Genomic DNA, 21,682 nt, shown 5'->3' with positions numbered 1-21,682 from the left:
ATTTAGGCTATGTTTGAGATTGCGCTGCCAGAGAAAGTGAAACTAAAAAGCTTTTCTACTCAGATGTCCAAAGTGGCACCAAATCAAGTGCATGTTTGGTGTTATGCGCATGTACTGAACCTAGTTCTGGCTGACACAACCCAAACAGTAATAGAAAGTGGTTCACTGTTTGCAGTTCTCAATGATATTGCTGTGTTCTTTCGCGAGTCATACAAAAGGATGAATGTGTGGGAAAGTGAGAGGCAGGGCAAGCACCAGAGGCGACTCTCACCAATTGCCGAGACAAGGTGGTGGGCCAAAGATAATGCTCTCAGGAAAGTGTTTGGATCATTTGCAAATCCAGATAATTGTCTCTGTGGGGATGTCATCCTTGCATTGACGGCAATACAAGAGAATATGACCATGAAAACAACTGCTCGCGTTCAAGCACGAGGATTTGTTGAGGCTCTGCTTAAGTATGAGATGATACTGACAGCACAAACCTTCCTCAGGATATTTGAGCAGACATCACCACTGTCCAAATACCTCCAAACACAAGGGATGGATATTTTGTCTGCCCACAGGATGGTAATGGCAACACATGAAAGCCTGAAAAGCATGTCAAGAGACTTTGCCTCAGTCAATGCAGCTGCAGGGAAATTTGTTCTGTGGGCAAATGAAAAATTGCAGGAGCAAGACAAAGAGATAGAGCTGGAAGTTGAGTCTGCATTGCCATCAAAAAGGAGGAGGAAGAAGACAACCAGGCCTGGAGAGATTCCTCATGCTGAAACTGTCACAAATCCAGAAAAGGTTTATGAAGTCACAGTCCATAATCAGATCATGGACACAGCTACTGAGACATTGCACAGGAGGTTTTTGGGTCATGGAACACTCTATGCTGACCTTGCATTTCTAGACCCCAGGAACTTCACTCAGTTAAAGACGTCCTCTCTTCCACCATTGATGTTCCAAGAGCTCAGCAAATGTCTGTTGAGGTTTGACAGTGAAGCAACTGCTGAGAATTTACAATGTGAATTTGGAAGTTTTGTTCTACAGTGGGAAAAATTGAAAATGTATCCACTAGATGAGTACAAGGTCAAAACATTGGAAGACAAGACCGAAGATGAGGGGGTTGAAATCCGATGCAAGGAGTGTTCCTCATGTAATGAATGTCCACTGTGTTGCTACCAGATTCTCGGGAGGTTCAATCTGATGTCAAATGCCTACCACCTCCTAGGTCTGGCATACAAGTTCCTGCTCACCCTGTCAATCACTCAGGTTGCCTGTGAACGCACATTTTCAACGCTTAAGTTCATTAAAACCAGACTCAGAAGCAAGCTCTCACAGGAGCACTTGGAAGCTTTTATGTTGATGGCAACTGAGAGGGACATCCTTTTCTCTCTTGACTCTGATGTGATCATTGACAAAGTTGCAGAGAAAAGTTAACTGTTTTCTAAGCTTCTTCTGTAGGCCCTGGTAGAGATGTTGCACCTCATGAAATATAGTTTATATAGTTAATAAAGTATACCCTAAGCATTGATATTTCTATTAGAATAATAAGCAGCACATAAATTAAGACATTTTGTTATTTACAATAAAGCCTGATAAAATCATTTGCATTTTCTTTGTTGATTATTTTAATAGCTTTTTCTTGGTTTTGATAGTAAATAAATTCTAATCAGTAATTTTATACGCAGATTAATGTACGTATAGACATGTAGTGTGTGTGTGTGTGTGCGTGTGTGTGTGCGTGCGCGTGCGTGTGTGTGTGTGTGTGTGTGTTAACATGCATACTGGGCCTGTCTGGATGAAGTCCAGGGGTGATTTTTTGTCCCAGTCCAGCCCTGGTTGCATTACAAAACATCTGATCTGTATCGGATTTAGTACCACATATGGAAGTTGCTACCCTGGAAATCCAGAGTTCTCACGAGAGCACAAGTTGAATTTGCTTCAAGTAATGATGCTCATTAAATATGCCCTTGTATCCGAGCTGCACCAATCACATCGGGTTATCTGATATAGGCGGGCCAGAGGCAAGCTAAACAGATGACGACAGTGCTGTGACGTCGAAGTCATTAGTAAACAATGCAAGATGGTTACGGATGAACACCAGTTGTTTGAAACTGCTTTGGCTGCTACAATGAACGAGTTAGACTTGGCTTTTTATCTAAAAGAGGAACAGAATACAGTGCTCGAATCTTTCCTTTGCAAGAAGGGCGTTTTTGCTGTTTTGCCAGCAAAATAATGTAAAGTAAAGTAAAATAATGACAAATGTTTTTGAAACAAAAAAGCGTGTTGAATTGCACGAATTGAAAAAAAATATGTATTGCATTAACATCCGGTCGGATGTTAATGCAATACATATTTTTTTTCAATTAGTGCAATTCAACACGCTTTTTTGTTTCAAAAACATTCGTCATTATTTTACTTCCATACCACTGCTCTTGAATGAATAACATTTGTAGCTTTCATAAGGATTTATCTTTATTTAATTTATAAATTATGCACTGAAGACTGTAGTATTTCTGTGGCTCCCTTTACGCCTTCTCAAGGAATTGGTGGATGTTCTTGGGCCAAGTATTGCCTCTATTATTAGCAGTCTTTATAATGGGATTGTTCCAACGGCCCTCAAGCAAGCAGTTATTCAGCCGCATCTTAAAAAGCATTACTTAGACCCATTTGATTTAAAGGTCCCATGACATGGATTATTTTATTATTTTATAATGTTTCCTGGGGTGCCCTTATAATGTTAGTATGTTTTTAAGAAAAAAAATTAATAATTTAGAAATAAAAGGCATTTTTCCTAGCCTGATTTTAGCCTCTGATTTGAACACTCTGTTTGAAGGGGCGTGTCTGCTGTGAGACTTCAGTGTAAACACCCACTGCTGTGATTGGCTGACATGCTTACATATGAAATAGCTAGCATTACATGTGGAACTCTCTCGAATACCTTTACTATTATAGCTATTATACGTTTTTACTATTACAGCTATCGAGATTAACGAATCGTGAGAAGTTATATTTAAATCTGTTCCCATCACATAAAAGGTTGCAGTGATGAGCATTGAGCAGATAACAGCCTGTTGATCACGTGAATGAAGATCTTATCATTGCAACGCAGTTTCTGCACTCTCACTAATGATTTCACCAATGCAAACATGAGGTAAGTACAGTAAGAGCTTAGTTGTGCAGCGTAACAGTGTCATTGATTTCATAACGAGTTTTGGCAAGTGTCCAGATAAACTCGCGCTATGTGATTGACAGCTTGGGTGATTGGAAAGGGATTGTTCTTTGATCGCTTTCTGTATATATTTTAATCACAGTTTAAAGCTGCCGTCGGCAAGTCTGGCAGATTGAGTGGACTTAGCCAAAATTTTGAATGTTTACAACTCTCATGCCCCTCCCCACTACCAACGAGCACCCGCCCATCGTCAGTGCGTGTGTACCTGATTTTCTGTGAACGCGTCCGTCTCTTCAGCATCGATCAACACCATGGACTCGGAGGTAGGCTGGCCTGGCTAATCTATCCATAGATAGCAATAACCGAGGAATTGGAAGCTTGTTAGTAGATTTTCTCTCCGCCATCACGCTTCATACAATCTTCAGGCGAACTTCAAGCATGTCGTGTGCATGTGATATTGTAATGCGCGCGTCTGCGCGAGGGAGGGGGGATCTGTGGCGTGTGCACGAACTGTGATTGACAGTCAGATCGCACACCCCCCTGCGCTGATTGGACCCGATGAGACGGGAGCGGTGGATTTTTGCAAAACAAATAACACGCTCCAGGTGGAGTTAGAAGCTCGGGTTTTTTTCTAAAACCACCTTATTTATGTTGTTCTGTCGGATTATTGTGTCAATTTCACTGAATTTGATCAAAAAAAATTTGCCGACGGCAGCTTTAAATAAGGTTATTTTCATCCTACCAAGAGAAACGATGTGAAGTTGATATTTTAGTCACTGGCTTGATTTACTGATGCATAAACAGTATTGAACAATTTTGAGAGAAAGATTATCTGTCTGAACTTGAACAATTACACATCAGAAATTCACATAACCCACTGGTTCTTCAGAGGCTCGGATGAAAAAAATACTTGTGTTCATTTGTACATCCAAACACTGAGCAACTGCCATGCTTCGCTCGTTTGCAAGCCATGATGTCTCTCGAGGAAAAACCAGTATCGCGCTCGCACAGCTCATTTTCTCATGGGCGGGCCAAATTCTCTTTGCGGGCAAAGAAGAGAAAGGGGAGGGGACCTTTCCCCTTATGACGACATAAAGGGAAGATTCTAGATTCTCCCATCTGAGCTTTCATTTTCTCAAAAATACCCAGGGCTTGGTTTACACCTATCAAAATGTCTAGCCACGGGGGGACCATAGGCAGGCTAGGGGAACTCATATTAACCCTCTGGGGTCTAAGGTGTTTTTTGGGGCCCTTGGGATGTTTTGACATGCCCTGACATTTGTGCTTTTTTTAGTTATTAATAAACATGATAATGGCAAAGGTGTAAATTCACTCTATATAGCACAAACAGGGCTACCATAATATGTGAACAACATGAATGTAGATGTTTGTATTTTTAAGAGAATAATGTTTATGCGTGGTTATTGAAAAAAATAAAAATGAAAGTTGCTGAAATAAGACCACAAAACTCATACTAAATATGTGTCCACAAGACTTTTGACTAATGGATGTTGTCGCTTCGAGTTTCAAAAATTGCTTCATGGCTTCAAAATTATGTGAAAATAGTCTTGCTTTATCGTTCACATAAAACAATACATTGATTTAAATTGTGTAAGACAGGTTTTGCTTGGAAAACCAATATGCGAGGGGGGCGTGAACGAGGAGTGGTTTACACCTGAGAATACAATGTCCCACCCACTCTGCATAATGAGCCATTCATTCAGGTGTGACACTGACTGAGCCACAATGCAAGGACAAAAGATATATTTAGAAGAAGACTTATATTGACCATTTAAGGTTTTGCTTACATCTATCTTGTAAATATGTTTTGCTATTTTATTAAAAAGGTTACAATTACAACAATAATTACAATTTCAACAATATTTCAAGTGTATACTTTCTTTGTAAAAAAATGATTAAAGGCCAACATTTTATCATATGTATTCATTAGTTTGAATATAGCCAACATTGGAACAAGCTAACATCTTAACATATGAGCAGAAATTGCTAAACAAAAGCTTATTTGATGTGGCAGTATATTCTACAGTAAAAACTGTACCCAAATCTAGTCAACAAAATGTTGTCTTTCATATTTCGCCTGACTGTAACGTTGTTTTTATGAAATATTAGGGCATATAAATGTTAATTTGCAGTTTAATACGTTGCTTATACAAATAGCCTACATTTTATTTCAACAAATTTCAGTCGATTTTTACTCATCTCAGTATAGCAATACAGTTTGCTAAAACATCATCATTCATTCACACACAGAAACGTGATTTAAATTTAAACTGTCTTTTTGCGAGCTGTGGTAAACAGCCCGCATCTCTGCCGTTCATTCATTCACACACAGAAACGTGATTCGCTTGAGAAGGGAAAAAAAACTTACTACAGTATTCCTCAGCTCAGTCGGATCCTTGCTCCTCGAAATACCCGCACTTCTGAGGTACATTTTCCATTATTATTATTCCTCACAGCGCTGCGAGACGGTGTAAGTACAATGATCTGATTAAACTTGTGTTTTCTCGAGCTGATATGGGGGCGTTCACAGTTTGCATCGATTGCCTCAGTCATTTGCGTTTGAATAGCGCGCGCTCTCCGTGGGCGGGGTCACATTAAAAATAATTAGATGAGATGAGAACGACTGACATCTCGCTCTTTTCTTACAGATTACATGAACTGAGAATATTTGTTTTTTATATAAATTACTTCATTTAAAAGAAGATAATTCAAGCTTCATGCCTGTGTGTCTGTATGTCTGTTTGACTGAGTATTCGCTGAGTTATTGTTCATTTTCGGACGCGTTTCAGAATGGACTTCACTGACAGAGAGAAAGCAGAACTCACATCATGTTTATTTTTCTTTATTTGGCAAAAAGCACTAGGGCTGTACCAGAATATTCGAGTATTCGAATATTCGTTCGCTGGGTTGGTATTCGATTTTCAAATTTAACATTCGAATATTCGTTTAAATTTTTTTTTTTTTTTTTCCCACACCTGGCATCCCCCTAGAAACGGTTCCCATTCGCGCTTGAATGGGGCTGTCATGCGTTTTCTCAGATCGGATAGTTCTCTCTGATTTATCAATATGAACAATGAACACATAAATGTGTTTTTGCAAAACGGATATGAATCCGAACTTCAAATCCCGCGCTATAGGCAGATGTAATGGAGTGCACGTCACTAGCAACAGATAAGCTGCATTTTACCGTCAGCTAAAATTTCTAAATCAAAGACCGCAATAAGAGAGCGGCAACAGCCCTGGTAAGATCATTTCGGTTCTTTACTTTTAATGAAGTTGATTGTGTGTTAAAGCATCTGCGACCCACTTTCACTTTGATTTGCGATAGTTTGCACGTTGGCTTGATGAATAGATGCTGATCTGCGGTGACGCGTGCTGTAAGCGTTGTCATATCTGGCTATAACATGATATAGCCTAAAACACGCTCTCACACGGTTATTTTTTTAGCATTTTTGGGCGAAATACAATACTCTTATTTTAGAGCGCAGAACAGCGGAGTTTGTATGGGCAGAAGTGCATGCCTGAGCTTGTAGGCTATAAGCTGCGTTGCTTTGACATTGTGGAAATAGAATAGAAACAATATATTAGCCTACCCTTTACTGTGTCAGTAATTACTGTGCTGCTGATTTCTGATTTGAGAGTTATTTGTTACTCTATATTACTAAATATTAGGCTGTGTTTTGTATCACTAGTGCAGTGTCCGTTCTCGGAGCCCTGTGCGTGAGGCTCGCGCTGTTCTGTATTAAAAGTTTATTAATTCTGAACGTGTCACGTCTCGCGTGTCTATATTGCACCAAATGTGACACTGCACTCGTGAAGTCGATTGGATGAACGGTTCAAAATGCAAGATAAATAATCTAAATGCAAACAGACAGACGCATAGAGATTCCTGCCTTTATTAGAGAGAAGAATATGTTCAGCCCCCTCCCTCCGAAGCTTCGAATATTCGATGTTAATTCCTATCGAAGCTTCGAAGCTCAAAAAATGGTATTCGGACCAGCCCTAAAAAGCACAACACTTTGTTTTTATTGTGAGTATACACAAAAATAATACACATTTAACAGAATCGATTGATGTATGAAACTTGTTTGTAATATCAAAGTCAACAGAGCAAAATGAATCTCTTTTGAACTGATAAAAAAAAAGGGAGCTGGTATCGCCGGCGATACCGCCGACCCCAGGGGGTTAATGTTAAAAAACCTCATAAAGTGAAATTTTCATGTCATGGGACCTTTAAAGAATTACCAGCCCATCTCAAAACTTCCATGCCTATCAAATGTTTTAGAGAAGATGGCTTATGCACAGCTGATGTCATTTTTAAGTAAACATGAGATCTTAGATAAATTTCAGTCCGGTTTTAGGGGAGGTTATAGTACAGAATTTGCACTCTTGAGAGTTGTTAAAGGGATACTCCACTTTAAAATGAAAATTCTGTCATCATATACTCACCCTCATGTTGTATATATTTTTTTCCTACTATGGAAGTCATTGAGACCAGAAACTGTCTGGTTACTGATATTCTTCTAAATATCTTCCTTTGTGTTCAGCAGAAGAAAGAAATTCATACAGGTTTGAAACAACATGAGGGTGAGTATATGATGACAGAATTTTCATTTTAAAGTGGAGTATCCCTTTAATGACCTCCGGTAATCCGAGATACAGGTAATGCTGCAGCTCTGATTTTATTGGACTTGAGTGCGGCTTTTGATACAATAGACCATGTGATTCTCATAAAGCGGTTGTCCCAATTGGTTGGAATACGTGGGACAGTTTTAAAGTGGTTCAAGTCTTATCTTACTGATAGAGCATTCTCAGTGAAGTATGATAACTTTGTTTCAACAACAGTGCCCGTCACTTGTGGGGCTCCTCAGGGTTCTGGTATTGGTCCAATTTTATTTTCTTTGTACATGTTGCCCCTGGGTTCGATTTTTAAAAGATATGGCATGTCTTACCATTTGTACGACGATGATACACAAATTTATCTCCCTTTGAAATCAGGAGATAATTGTGGTTCTAACTCACTGTTGGCATGTCTGAAGGAGGTTAAGAGCTGGATGACCCATAATTTGGTTCAGTTAAACCAAAGTAAAACTGAGATTATGCTTATTGGCCCTGCCGGAGGATTCTTCGATATTGCAACATATGTTGGCACAAAAAACATTTAGGTGTTGTGTTTGACCCAGAGATGAAATTTGATAAGCAGATTAATGCCATGGTTAAGAGTTGCTTTTTCCAGATTAGGACTATTGCACGTTTAAAGCCTATTCTGTTGAGAAAAGATTTAGAAAAGGTTATTAATGCCTTTGTTCTGTCCTGCCTTGACTATTGCAATGTTTTGTATGTGGAGTCCTGTCAGACCACTATATCACGCTTGCAATTAGTTCAGAATGCGGCGGCACAGCTGCTGGTGGGTGCTAAGAAAAGTCATCACATTTCTCCTATTTTAGCTTCTCTCAGGTGGATTTCAGGATATAAACTCTGCTGTATGTTCTTAAAGTAGTGCATGGGATAGCTCCTGCTTTTGTATCTGAGCTTATTGCTCTTCATCAAGCACCTAGATCTTTAAGATCAAATAATAAGTCATTGCTTTCTGTCCCTCGATCTCATTTAAAGTTAAAAGGTGATCAGGCCAGGCCTTTGCTGTTGCGGGTCTGAGGCTTTGGAATAGTCTGCCTCTTGAACTAAGAGAGATCACTTCTTTAAATGTATTTAAAGCTTGTGTTACAAATTATTTCGAGGCCTGTCTGCCTCGCTCCTGCTGCAGCTGTTGCGTTGGTGTCTGAAAGCTTTGTATATCTTTCTGTTTTGAATCATTATTTACTATCATTCCTTGTTGTTTTATACTGCTAAATATAACTTACTCAACATCACACATTAACCTGACATCGCTAGCTTCAATCTAAATCGTTATTGCTAGCACAACACGCTAGTAATTCGCTAGCCTGTTAGCGTGCCATCTGTGCGCCCTTTATTTATTTTTTTTTCTCGTGCGCGCTCGTGCCTTTTTAAGAGTCCATCAAACAACTTAGGTGAGTAGGATCAGTCAACAAACACGGTAAGTCATGTCATATTCTCCTCTTATTGTTACTTGCACCTCATGCAACATGTTTAGCATATCCTTCTCTGTCAGCATAGGATTTACATGTGATAAATGCAGGGAAATAGTAAAGAAAGATTTCAGAACACGAGGCACGCATCCAAGCTTTATTCGAGGTTAACTGTAAGTGTGCAAGGGCTTTGGATACTGCTTTGGATGCGACTAGCTTAGTGAACTCTTTAAATTGTTCGGTTCCGGCTGAAGTAGAGCCCGTGCAGCAGGGCAACTGGGTGACGGTGAGACGCTGTAGTCGCGGGACAAAACACAGCTCTTCTTTTCCGATTACAACTTCAAACAGATTCTCCCCACTCAGTGAAACACCCACTGAGAATCCTGTTGAATGTGCCCTAGTTATTGGCGATTCTATTACACAGAACGTGAAAATAGAGATACCAGCCACCATAGTCACCATGGCCGGGAGCCAGAGCGCCTGACATCAAAGCAAATTTAAAAGTGCTGGCTAATGCTAATCGTAAATTCTCTAGGATTTTTTTCACGTCGGCACAAATGATGTTCGACTCCGCCAGTCGAAGATCACCAAAATTAATGTTAAAGAGGTGCGTGAACTCACAAGTACGATGTCAGGCACTGTCATTTGCTCTGGCCCCCTTCCTGTTCGCAGGAGTGATGAGATACTTAGTTGATTGTCCTCACTCAATGGCTGGTTGTCTAAGTGTTGTCCGCAAAATAATATATTTATTAACATAGACAATTGGATAAGTTTTTGGGGCAGACCTGACCTGTTGAAAAGAGATGGTATTCATCCCTCCTGGGATGGTGCTGCTCTTCTCTCTAGTAATATGGAACATAGCCTTAGAGGTCAAACATGACAATCTGGGGCTCAGGTCAGGAAGCAGACAGACTGGCTAAACCGACCGTCTGCTAGCTGTCTCACATCACCAAGGTCAGATAAATCCCATCACATAGAGCCTCTTTCACCTAGATATCATCATATAGTTCCCACGAATTAGGACATACAAAAAACTTCCAAACCCATCTAAGGGTAAAAATGTAATTGATGTTCAACAAATAAAAAAACAGATATAATACAAATGAGCAAATGATAAAGCTTGGGGTGCTGAATATTAGATCCCTTCAAAAGCACTTATTGTTAATGATATGATTACAGACTATAATCTAGATGTGCTGTGTTTGACAGAAACCTGGCTAAAACCAAACGATTACATTCAGGGGTGCAAACACATGTATGGTCAAAAAAGAGAGAGGTAATCGAAGCCCTCGTCCCGCGGCAAATATCCAGATACTACATTGCCACCATCCCCAACCCACCCCTATAGGCACATAGAGTCAAATGAAATTTAGAAAAACTATCTTGCACTTCTTCTTCTTGCTTTACTGCTACTTCCTGAAAACAATTTCACCTGATGATTTGAATAGCTCTTTTTGTAAAGAATTAATAATTCTAGGATGATTGGGGTAATTGTGTAGGGTAGGCCTAGTGCATCTGCATAGAAACTAATAAACAAAATACAAATATAAATACAATAAAACACAAATACACGAGAAATAAAGCAGTGCTTTATGTTTTTCAGGTAAATTAACTGTATTAAGTATTAATACAGTTTATCTTTTGACAAAACGTGATTTTTCTCTTTCTCTTTTGTTGTTTGATTAACTTTGGTGACACAAACAGCTGCAGGTATATTGGGTGCTGTCCCTTTAAGACGAATGCACGTATCTAATACCGGTAATGACACGCATCCGTTTTATTTTGACTGCGTTTACGGGGAAACTCGTTGAGACGGACACTGGCTTATTTTTTCGTGCACATGTCTGTTCAAACACAAATAGATAAGAAAGAAAAGGGAATTCGGTGTTCACAAACTTCACGTGCTGTCTGCGACTGCGTGGCTCTGTGCGCCGACAGACCATCTACATTTGGATGTTAAACATAATATATATAGCCTGATACAGCAAAGACAGAATACAGAATATTTCGTTCTGTAGGCCTATTGACAGGGGCAATTTTGAAAATCGATAATTAGGCCTATTTTTTAAATTACAATTATATATGCATTTGTCAAAACCGAGAGACTTTCAAGCATCAAAATGTAATTTATTAATATGTATTTGCGCCTTCTATTTTGTCTGAAAACTTCCAACACTCTTGCGTGTCGCGTGAAAAATAGGCGTCGGTTGCGGTTCTATTTCTAGCACGCGGTTTCGGCGCGGCTCGAGAAGTGTGTGTGTCACGCAGGCATTGTGCTCTAACACAAGCTCTAACCAGTTAACATGAGAGCCGACATAAAAACGGACACTCCACGCCACGCAGAGAGAAATGTGATGCAGTGGCAGCAGATCCAGAGTGAGACAGAAACACTAGTGGTTCACGCTTGCGCACATACTGCTGGTTTGGCGCGCAGTGTTCTGATTCGCTTATTTCCTATTTACTTGTTGGTGGACGCAATCCAGAATTACAGTTGGTTAAATTATAATCAGACCCTCTCAAACCCCCCCTCCCCCTTTAAAAAAACTCTTCGGATCTGCACGATTCACACAAGTCACCCAAACTGACGTGAAAAAAGCGGGAGGCGCCGAAAAGCGCGCTGTTTGCACCCCTGTACATTACTTTAAATGAGACCACCCCGCAAGATTACTGTTATAAACATGAACCTCGTCTGAAAGGCAAAGGGGGAGGTGTTGCTGTAATTTATAGTCATATTTTCAGAGTTACTAAGAAGTCTAGTTTCAAATATAATTCTTTTGAAGTGTTGGTGCTTAATATAGCAATATATAGTGTAAATGATACATCACGTTTGAGATTTGTGCAGGCCACCAGGGCACCATACAGACTTTATCAAAGAATTTGCTGACTTTCTATCAGAGTTAGTACTGGTTGCAGATAAAATCGTAATTGTTGGTGATTTTAATATACATGTAGATAACGAAAAAGATGCATTGGGACTGGCATTTAAAGACATTCTTAACTCTATTGGAGTTAGACAACATGTGTCAGGACCTACTCATTGTCGTAATCATACCCTAAATCTAATATTATCAAACGGAATCAATGTTGATGCCGTTGAAATTCTGCAGCACAGCGATGACATCTCAGATCATTATCTAGTCTCGTGTAAACTTCATTTAGCCAAGGCTGCAAAGCCGATTCCGTGTTACAAATATGTTAGACCTATCACTTCTGCCACTAAAGATTGCTTTATTAATAATCTTCCTGATCAGTTTCTTCATCTTAGCATCCGAGATAGCTTAGAGGAACTTGATATTGCGACAGAAACTTTTAACTCTCTCTTTTCCAGCACTTTAGACACAGTTGCTCCGTTGCGCTTAAAGAAAATTAAAGAAAATAGTCAAATGCCGTGGTACACCGTGCACACTCGGGCCCTTAAGAAAGCAGCCAGAAAAATGGAGCGCAACTGGAAGAAAACAAAACTAGAGGTATTTTTTTACTAGAGAGCTCGATTGCATACAGAGGCCTTAAAAGCTGCTAGATCTGCTTATTTTTCAACCCTATTAGAAGAAAATAAACAAAACCCTAGGTATTTATTTGAAACAGTGGCTAAACTAACAAAAAATAAAGCTTCAAGCCCAAAAGTTTCCAAGCAGCACAGCACTAATGACTTTATAAACTTCTTCACTTATAAGATTGATAATATCAGGGAGAAAATTATAACTATGCAACTGTCTACTACAGTATCGCATCAGGCAGTGCATTGTAGTGTCCCTAAGGAAAAATGTGATTCATTCATTGCTATAGCAGAGGAAGAATTCATTAAACTTGTTAAATCATCTAAATCGACAACATGTATGTTAGACCCTATACCGACTAAGCTACTGAAAGAGATACTTCCAGAGGTCATAGATCCTCTTCTTAATATCATTAATTATCTTTGTCATTAGGATACGTACCAAAAACTTTTAAGCTGGCTATGATTAAACCGCTTGTTAAAAAAACACAACTTGATCGTACAGAATTAGTCAATTACAAGCCGATTTTGAATCTACCTTTTCTGTCAAAGATACTAGAAAAGGCGGTATCCTCACAACTATGTTCCTTTTTAGAAAGAAATGATATCTGCAAGGATTTTCAGTCAGGATTTAGACCGTACCATAGTACTGAGACTGCTCTCATTAGAGTCACAAATGATTTGGTCTTATCATCCGATCGTGGTTGTATCTCGCTATTGGTGTTACTGGATCTTAGTGCTGCATTTGATACTATTGACCACAACATTCTTTTAAATAGACTCGAAAATTATGTTGGCATTAGTGGAATTGCATTAACATTTAAATCATACTTATCTGACCGTTATCAGTTTGTAGCAGTAAATGAAGAGATCTCTCATCGATCACAAGTTCAGTATGGCGTACCACAAGGCTCAGTACTAGGACCGTTGCTTTTCACTCTGTACATGCTACCCTTGGGAAATATCATTAGTAAGCATGGAATTAGTTTTCACTGTTATGCCGATGATACGCAGCTCTTTATTTTTTCATAGAGACTATGAAACTATATTTTTAATAGAGACTATATTTTTTCACGAAACGTACCAATTCAAAAAATTAACGGAATGTATAAGTGATATAAAAAATTGGATAACTAGTAATTTCCTACGACTTAATTCTGAAAAACAGAGATTCTAATTATTGGACAAAAAACTTCCTCACGTAATAATCTAGAATACTGTCTAACACTTGATGGCTGCTCTGTCAAGTCTTCGTCGTTGGTTAGGAACCTGGGTGTGCTCTTTGATACCAATCTTTCATTTGAAAGTCACATGTCTAGTATCTGTAAAACCGCATTTTTCCATCTTAAAAATATATCTAAATTACGTCATATGCTCTCATTGACAAATGCGGAACAATTAGTCCATGCGTTCATGACATCAAGGCTAGAATATTGTAATGCTATTATGGGTGGTTGCCCTGCACACTTAATAAACAAATTACAGCTGGTCCAAAACGCAGAAGCTCAAGTTCTTACCAGAATCAGGAAGTATGACCATATTAGGCCAGTTCTGTCAACACTGCACTGGCTCCCTATTAAATATCGTATAAATTTTAAAATATTGCTGATTACTTACAAAGCACTAAATGGTTTAGCTCCGCAGTACTTGAGCGAGCTCTTAACGCATTATAGTCCTTCACGTCTATTGCAATCTCAAAATTCCGGCCAGTTGATAATACCTAGAATGTCCTAAGTAGATCCTTTTCCTATTTAGCACCAAAACTTTGGAACAGTCTTCCTAACATTGCCCGGGAAGCAGACACACTCTGTCAGTTCAAAGCTAGACTAAAAACACATCTCTTTGACCTAGCATACACATAACACATTATAGACTTTTATAATTCAATGTTAGGCTGCATAGATTAGGTCAGCCGGAACCGGGAACACTTCCCATAAAGTACTCGTTACACCATAAGAAGAATGGCGTCTACGCTAATATTAGTCTCTCTGTTTATCCCGAGATTTACCGCAGTCCGCCGGATCCAGGCTGTATCCAGATTAGGGCTGGTCCGAATACCATTTTTTGAGCTTCGAAGCTTCGATAGTAATGAACATCGAATATTCGAAGCTTCGGAGAGAGGGGGCTGAACATATTCTTCTCTCTAATAAAGGCAGGAATCTCTATGTGTCTTTATGTCCGTTTGCATTTTGATTATTTCGAGAACCGTTCATCCAATCGACTTCACAAGGGAGTGCAGCGTCACATTTGGTGCAATATAGATAGACACGCGAGACGACACATTCAGAATTAATAAACTTTTAGTAAACTACAGAACAGCGCGAGCAGGAAGCGGCGCACCTCACGCGAGCAGGGCTTATATGCTCCGAGAACGGACACTGCACTAGTGATATAAAATGCACACACACAGGTCTGTTAAATTAAGCAATATTTTTAAGGTAGTCTAATATTTTTTTCTGACTAACAAATTACTGACACAAGGGTAGATTTAAATAAAGAAAAACGAAATTTAAATAAAGAAAAAAACAATTTAAATAAAGAAAAAACTAAATTTAAATAAAGAAAAACTAAATTTAAATAAAGAAAAAACTAAATTTAAATAAAGAAAAACGAAATTTAAATAAAGAAAAACGAAATTGAGTTAAATTTAAAAATGAGATTAATTTAGATTGATAATAACGGGTAAAAAGGCTAATACATTTTGTTTCTATTATTATATTTTCCACAATGTCAAAGCAACGCAGTTTAACCCAAAACACAAGCTCAGGCATGCACTTCTGTCCATACAAACTCCGCTGTTCTGCGCTCTAGCCAGAGAACACTCCCATTGCTGGAACCCATCGGTTCTATTTCTAGCATGCACGCGTTTTCCGCGTGGCTCGAGCCGCGCCTGAGATGCATGTGCAAACTCCAACATGTTAACATGGGAGCCGAAAAACGGACACGCCACGCAGCCAGTGTGGCGCCGAATGAGAACCATTTCGCGGGGGATCCCAGGTGTGCAAAAAAAAAAACCCCCGAATATTCGAATGTCAAATTTTCAAATCGAATACCAACCCACCGAATGAATATTCGAATGTTCAAATATTTGGGTCCAGCCCTAATCCAAATCCGATGATGGACCTGCGCCTGGACGCGACGACAGTGCAGTCCTGAAATGTCAACTAGGCTCTTCCCTGTGAAGGCTCCCTCCCCTCCCTTTACCTCTCTACAGATAAAGCGTTGTTGGGATAATTCCGGTTTGCGTGGCTACGTGGAAGCGATAAAAATTCTGTATTATTAATTTTAAGGCCAGACAAGTAGTATGTTGAGGGTTGATTTGTAGGGAAGGACTACACGCCTGCGCACATATATTCAAACGCACATACCTATAGACTGAACTCGTAATACGCATGTGCACGCCATCGGCGTTCTCACTGGTTCACGTTTTTGAAGTTTGCGCAGAAAGAACTTAAGAGTTTTCTGTTAAAACGGTGTCGTGTTAGCGGCCCCTAAGTTAATAACTAATGATCGTTGCGACGGAAGTGAATCAATCAAACTAACTTTAGCTGGAAAATAACTTTATTCTAGAGTTGCTATAAAGCCAAAATGTGTTGTTTTATGTGTTGTTTGTTTTTATGCTGCTGATTGTACAGCACTTTGGTCTGCAGGTGCAGTTGTAAAGTGCTTTATAAATAAAATAAGTGTTTGATAACTGTTAGACCTACCTGAAAATCTTAAAGCACTGTTTACAAGGTTACATGGGTCAAAAACGATGAAAACAATAACTTTTTGTGCATTTTAACAGCGCAAGTGAAAATCTGAACCGGTCTGACTGGGCCACAAGTGGCGTGGCATGGGGAAAATTTCTGAGGAAGCCAATTAAGACACAACCTCTAAGCTGTGTGTTTTAAGGGGTGGGGGCAGAAAATCATACGTTACCATTTATATGTTGCTATTTGGATGAACTATTAGAGCGCCCAGCATCATCTTATCGGGACTTACGCTTGTTACAATCCAACACTTTGAGCACGGACGCTCTCTCTCGCTCTCTCGCTCTCTCTCTCTCTCTCTCTCTCTCACACACAGTCAGTCCTCTTACACATCTTTCATGGTGTTTTTTATTAAAACATTCGCAGATAGGAAACGCCAACGGTAAGCAACAAGAAGATAACCTTTTTCATTTAATGCACTCTTAAATCGGTGTGACGCTCATGTAAGGATCTACAATAGCGGTTATTCACAAACAATCACAACAATAAACAACAAAGTGCATCACATGCTGCTTAATCAAAGCACGCAAGAAATAGTAAGAAGAACTATAATCACATAAAAAAAATAACACATCGCTAAATGGGCAGTTCAGACCAGACGCGCTCTCTCTCTCTCGCTCTCTCTCTCTCACACACACACAGTCAGTCCTCTTAAACATCTTATGGTCTTTTCATTAAAACATTCGCAGATAGATAGGAAACGGACGGTAAGCAACAAGAAGATAACCTTTTTCATTTCTTGAATAATTACAATTAATAATTTTAGCTAACTAGCTAAACAAGATGTCAACACAAATCCACAAATCTTCCGCTATTTCATTCATTCATTCATTGACGATGATAACGTGATGTGATTGGCCTGATGCCAACAAGTTCTTGGCTTCCCTTGACACTGTCCTGACCAATCACAGGGGAGCAGTGTCGTGACAATAGCGTCACCTGATTGGTTAATCATTCTTTTTTTTTTTCTATCAAGGGACGCCAACTCAGCCTGGCCTCCTCACAGACACAGGGTGCAGTACCATGTTTTCAACGCTCATTCACCATGTCACTTTTATAGGGGCGCTGTTTTACACATCATAAAACGCTCAGTAATGAATGAGAGACGATGAGGAGATGACAGAAGGATTACGTAAACTGTGAAAACAAAAGTGTTTATTAAATGACGATTATATTCTGAAAAAGTGAGGAAGCCTGGCTTCCCTTGGCCTCCGCAAGAAAACGCCACTGTGGGCCACTAGAACAAATTGAGCCCAGATTTTTTGAAGGGCACAGGTAAATGTGACATTTATTTTTTGTTATATATTGGTTGTTTTTTAAAGCCATATATAAATGTCAATTATTTGTTCAATTATACTGTAATGCTGAATGCCTATAATTAATGGCTAAAATTGAGAAAAAAAATCTATTTCACAGAGACATCAGTAGCAGTATTGGTATCGGTGAGACTGGCCTTCTTTATTTAAAATTTTAAATACAGGCTATTGTCTGTTTCTACATTTTACAATTTGGAGATTAAATGCGAAATTATTACAATATACAAATTATAATTTTTTTAACTTTAATGTTAGATGAGAATAATCGTGATTAATTGTAGAAAAAAAAAAGTGGGATTAGTGAGAACAAACATTGAACAGCTCTATTTTTCTTAAAGCTGCAGTCCGTAACTTTTTTGGGTTAAGAATGATCCAAAATAATTTTTCTAGCAAGTACATAACCAGCCAGTGTTCAAAACTATCTACTTGCCTTAGCTCAATTTAAAACGGTAAGCTTGTAATAATGGTTTTAATTCCAGTGGTACTGGTGGATTTCCGCGGGAAATTCGAGCATGTCTTTGCGTCATTACTTCACATTAGGGCTGGGCGATAAAACGATAACGATAATTATCGCGATATAATTTTTCTCGATAAAACGATATCAAGAGTTCGATAATGTTTATACGCCAAAAGCGGAATGAAACTCATTTGAACCGCGCGCCACACGGACCATTTATCAAAACGGACCAAAAGCTAGCGGACCACGGCTCAAAGTCCAAACGGTCGGCGCAGCGCGAGCTCACTAGAGCAGAGGCGTTTAACTCTGATCGCTCTCGTCACGAGATCCAGTGAGAAGCGCTTGAATTCAGCGAAGAACACAATGTCTCCGTGATTTAAACCAGTTTAAAGGCAGATGATACAGCGCTGACAAACAGGAGAAACACTGTGCGCAGAATGCTTTTCCGTCTACAAATTCCCATCATTTACCATGGATTTACTGTAACGTTAGCATAGTAATATTAACTGTACCATGAAATGTGGGATATACATATTGAATTATATTATTAATGTAGACAATGTATTAAAGGAATGATGGAATATATTTTACAGTATTTAATAATGTATTTAGGCTACTGTTTTTCATACAAATACCATAGAAACCATAAAGTTACATTTTGCCATGATAGTGAGGTTATCATGATCTAAATGCATGATACTGGATGACCAATGGTTAAGTTTAATAAAACTCAAACAGTCAGAATATTACATTTTACCAAATAAAAATTAGCACATGCAGACACTAAGAAATTAATTGTCCAATAAAGATATTTATTTTGTTAAGGAAAAATGACAAATGTTTGAATGTTCTACCTCAGATTTGTGAAATGTTCTCCTGTTTGGCAAGTGTTTGTCATGATATGTTCTGACAATATAGAGTAGTTTAAAACCACAATTAACGCTCTGGTTTCTACAACTTTCACTTAGGAGCAAAAATCTGCCTTTAAACTTTGACTTTTATCGTGATAATTATCGATATCGACTAATATAAAAAAAAATATCGTGATTTTTTTTTTGGCCATATCGCCCAGCCCTACTTCACATCTGTCCACATAAAGAAGGTGTCTCGGCTAGTAGGCTATATTGCGTGTGAGGATGTTGGAGGTGGAGATTTATAGCCTTTTCTCACAGCACTTGATATAATTAAACTTTTTAATTTGATGGCGGATCCAGAAAGGTTCAAACGACAATCACCAGTGACAACTGGAGATTCACCCATTGTAAAATGCAAAAGACTTCGGAGTGGCTACAGAAAAAAAGAGACTGCAACCAGGCCCATGCGAAAACAAGGATAAATATTGGAAGGGCATTAAATGTAGTCACGCAATGCTGATGTTGTTAATATTAACAATTTGAGAACAAAGTATGATTTGCACGGTTTGACGTGATATGATAATCGATCGTTAGATTTAATCAGCACAATTTATTGCAGGTCAGAACAAAAGTGGATGTTACTTGGTCAGATGACATTTTCCAGTGAAAATTCTTATGTTGGTCATACTTCCAAAAAGTAGAATCTGTGATTGCGAATGACAGTATCTACACCTGCGCGGTGACTGACAGCCGCACACTCCTCTAAACATTGGATTCATCTGGGCTGTACCGTGCCTAGGCACAACCCACGTAAAGTTGATAATTCCACGAATAACTGCAATTGCAGATTTTGAACAGAGATGGCAACAAAGAGGAAAAACTATGGACTGCAGCTTTAACTAACATGAACTAATATTAATAAATACTGTAACAATTGCTAATTGTTAGTAAATGTATTAATTAATGTTAATAAATTAGACCTTATTGCAAAGTGTTAGCCAAATTTCATTAAAAATGAGAGACATCAAACAAACAAACACTAAAGCAGAGGCCTAATGCCGTATGCATGCAATTCTTTTAGACTCAGCCACAGCTAATTGTCATATTTTGCAACCAGTAAAGACAAACAGTTTCCTGCTTTGTGTTTGTATATTGTACCATCAACTATACCTGACTGGAGCTCCACTTGCCCTCATCAAATACATCTCCTAAAATGAAGACAACTTCTGGATTTAGAAGCCACAGAGATGTCTGGAACGCTCTTTCCATCTGCCATTCTCTGTGAAAATATCATAATACTCATAATAAAAATGTGCAGAGCTTCCTTCAATAAAAAATAAAATAATAATAATAATAATAATAATAATATATATATTAAAATGACTTTGCCCAATGTAAAATTATATATATTCTTTTGTAATGTTCACAGACTTTTTCATTTTATTTTATTTTTGTCTTCATAAATCAAAACTTTCAGATGTATTTTGAACCCGTCTATTTGATACGTTTAGCATTAGTTAAAGTGTACTGCTAAATGTTTAGGTGATTACAGTCCTGCTACAGCAGCACAACAATGATGATATGTGATGGAATCATATTCATGTACTATGGCATTTACACAGTAGCCAACTTCAATGTACTGTAACAAAATGTCTCAAAACCATATGGCAGGTCTATTAAAATAAAACTTTTTTTCTAGCGTTTAGATAAGCAGATCGTACAATTCTGACACCAGATAAATACCTTCTGAGTTTGTCGAGCCAGTGTCCTCTGATGGCCCCTAATAAGTGAGTATCAGAGAGAAATAACGCCCGCAAAGGTGAATGTGAATCTTCAGCTTCAATATGCGGCCATGAGCAACGCAGAATAACAGGATAGTAGATCACATATTCACACAATACAAACACGCTGACAAAAGCAAAAATCAGAGACACGGCTAATCTACCACTCGATCCAAACATCGAGATCATTATACGAACCCGTTTTATTACTGCAATAGCACACGATACACGAGTTAAATCTGTTGGCGAAAGAAAAATCGCCTCTAGCGTGCTCGAAGTAAAATGTTCCTCTTCCGCTTCATTCTCAGTAACATGTCATTTTTACATGAAAACAACAACAACATCGAAACGGAAGAAAGATTACAACATGTTTTCTCATAAGGTTGCGGTGTATCTTGATGAAAAATGCATCAGTATATCGCAGATCACGATGTTTTTAAATCCTCTCAGGGTAACCAGCAATGTTACAAGAGCAGTTTTGCTAAACAGACAAACGTCACAGCTGTGCGCGTGTGATGAACATCTGAGCAGACATTCAATTCATCAGATTCTGTGCGCGCTTGAAGAGTGCCATCCAGTGGTCAGTCATAATATTACGACGTTCCATTAAAAAGATTACGTTTTAACCTTTAAACCTTTAACCTTCAAGTTTTAGATCAGTAAGATTTTTTAATTGTGTTTAAAGGAAGACTCTCATTTATTTGATCCAAAAATACAGCAACAACAGTAATATTGTGAAATATTTTTTACATTTAAAATAACTTATCTATTTGAACATATGCCTAAAATATAATGTCT

General features: G+C 38.5%; 1 protein-coding gene across 6 annotated transcripts in view; it reads right to left on the bottom strand.

Annotated features, from left to right (window-relative positions):
- The window catches only part of mppe1 (metallophosphoesterase 1), a 198,998-nt gene extending 177,562 nt beyond the window's left edge, over positions 1–21,436 (bottom strand). For all 6 annotated transcript variants that reach the window (XR_013820224.1, XM_079863701.1, XM_079863700.1 and 3 more), the window contains exons 1-2: positions 20,847–21,436; positions 20,274–20,382 (exon numbers count right to left, since the gene is read on the bottom strand). Coding sequence is in view for 5 of the 6 variants with exons in the window: in XM_079863701.1 (XP_079719827.1) it covers positions 20,274–20,382; positions 20,847–21,073 (336 nt within the window). In the remaining variant the exon portion in view is untranslated. The remainder of the gene's footprint in view (positions 1–20,273; positions 20,383–20,846) is intronic.
- Between the last annotated feature and the right edge of the window lie 246 nt (positions 21,437–21,682).

The sequence above is a fragment of the Squalius cephalus genome (genome assembly GCF_949319135.1).
Source record: "Squalius cephalus genome assembly, chromosome: 25".
Lineage (NCBI taxonomy): Eukaryota > Metazoa > Chordata > Actinopteri > Cypriniformes > Leuciscidae > Squalius > Squalius cephalus.
Note: the sequence above shows the minus strand (reverse complement) of the source record. Positions and strands in the feature narration are given on the sequence as shown.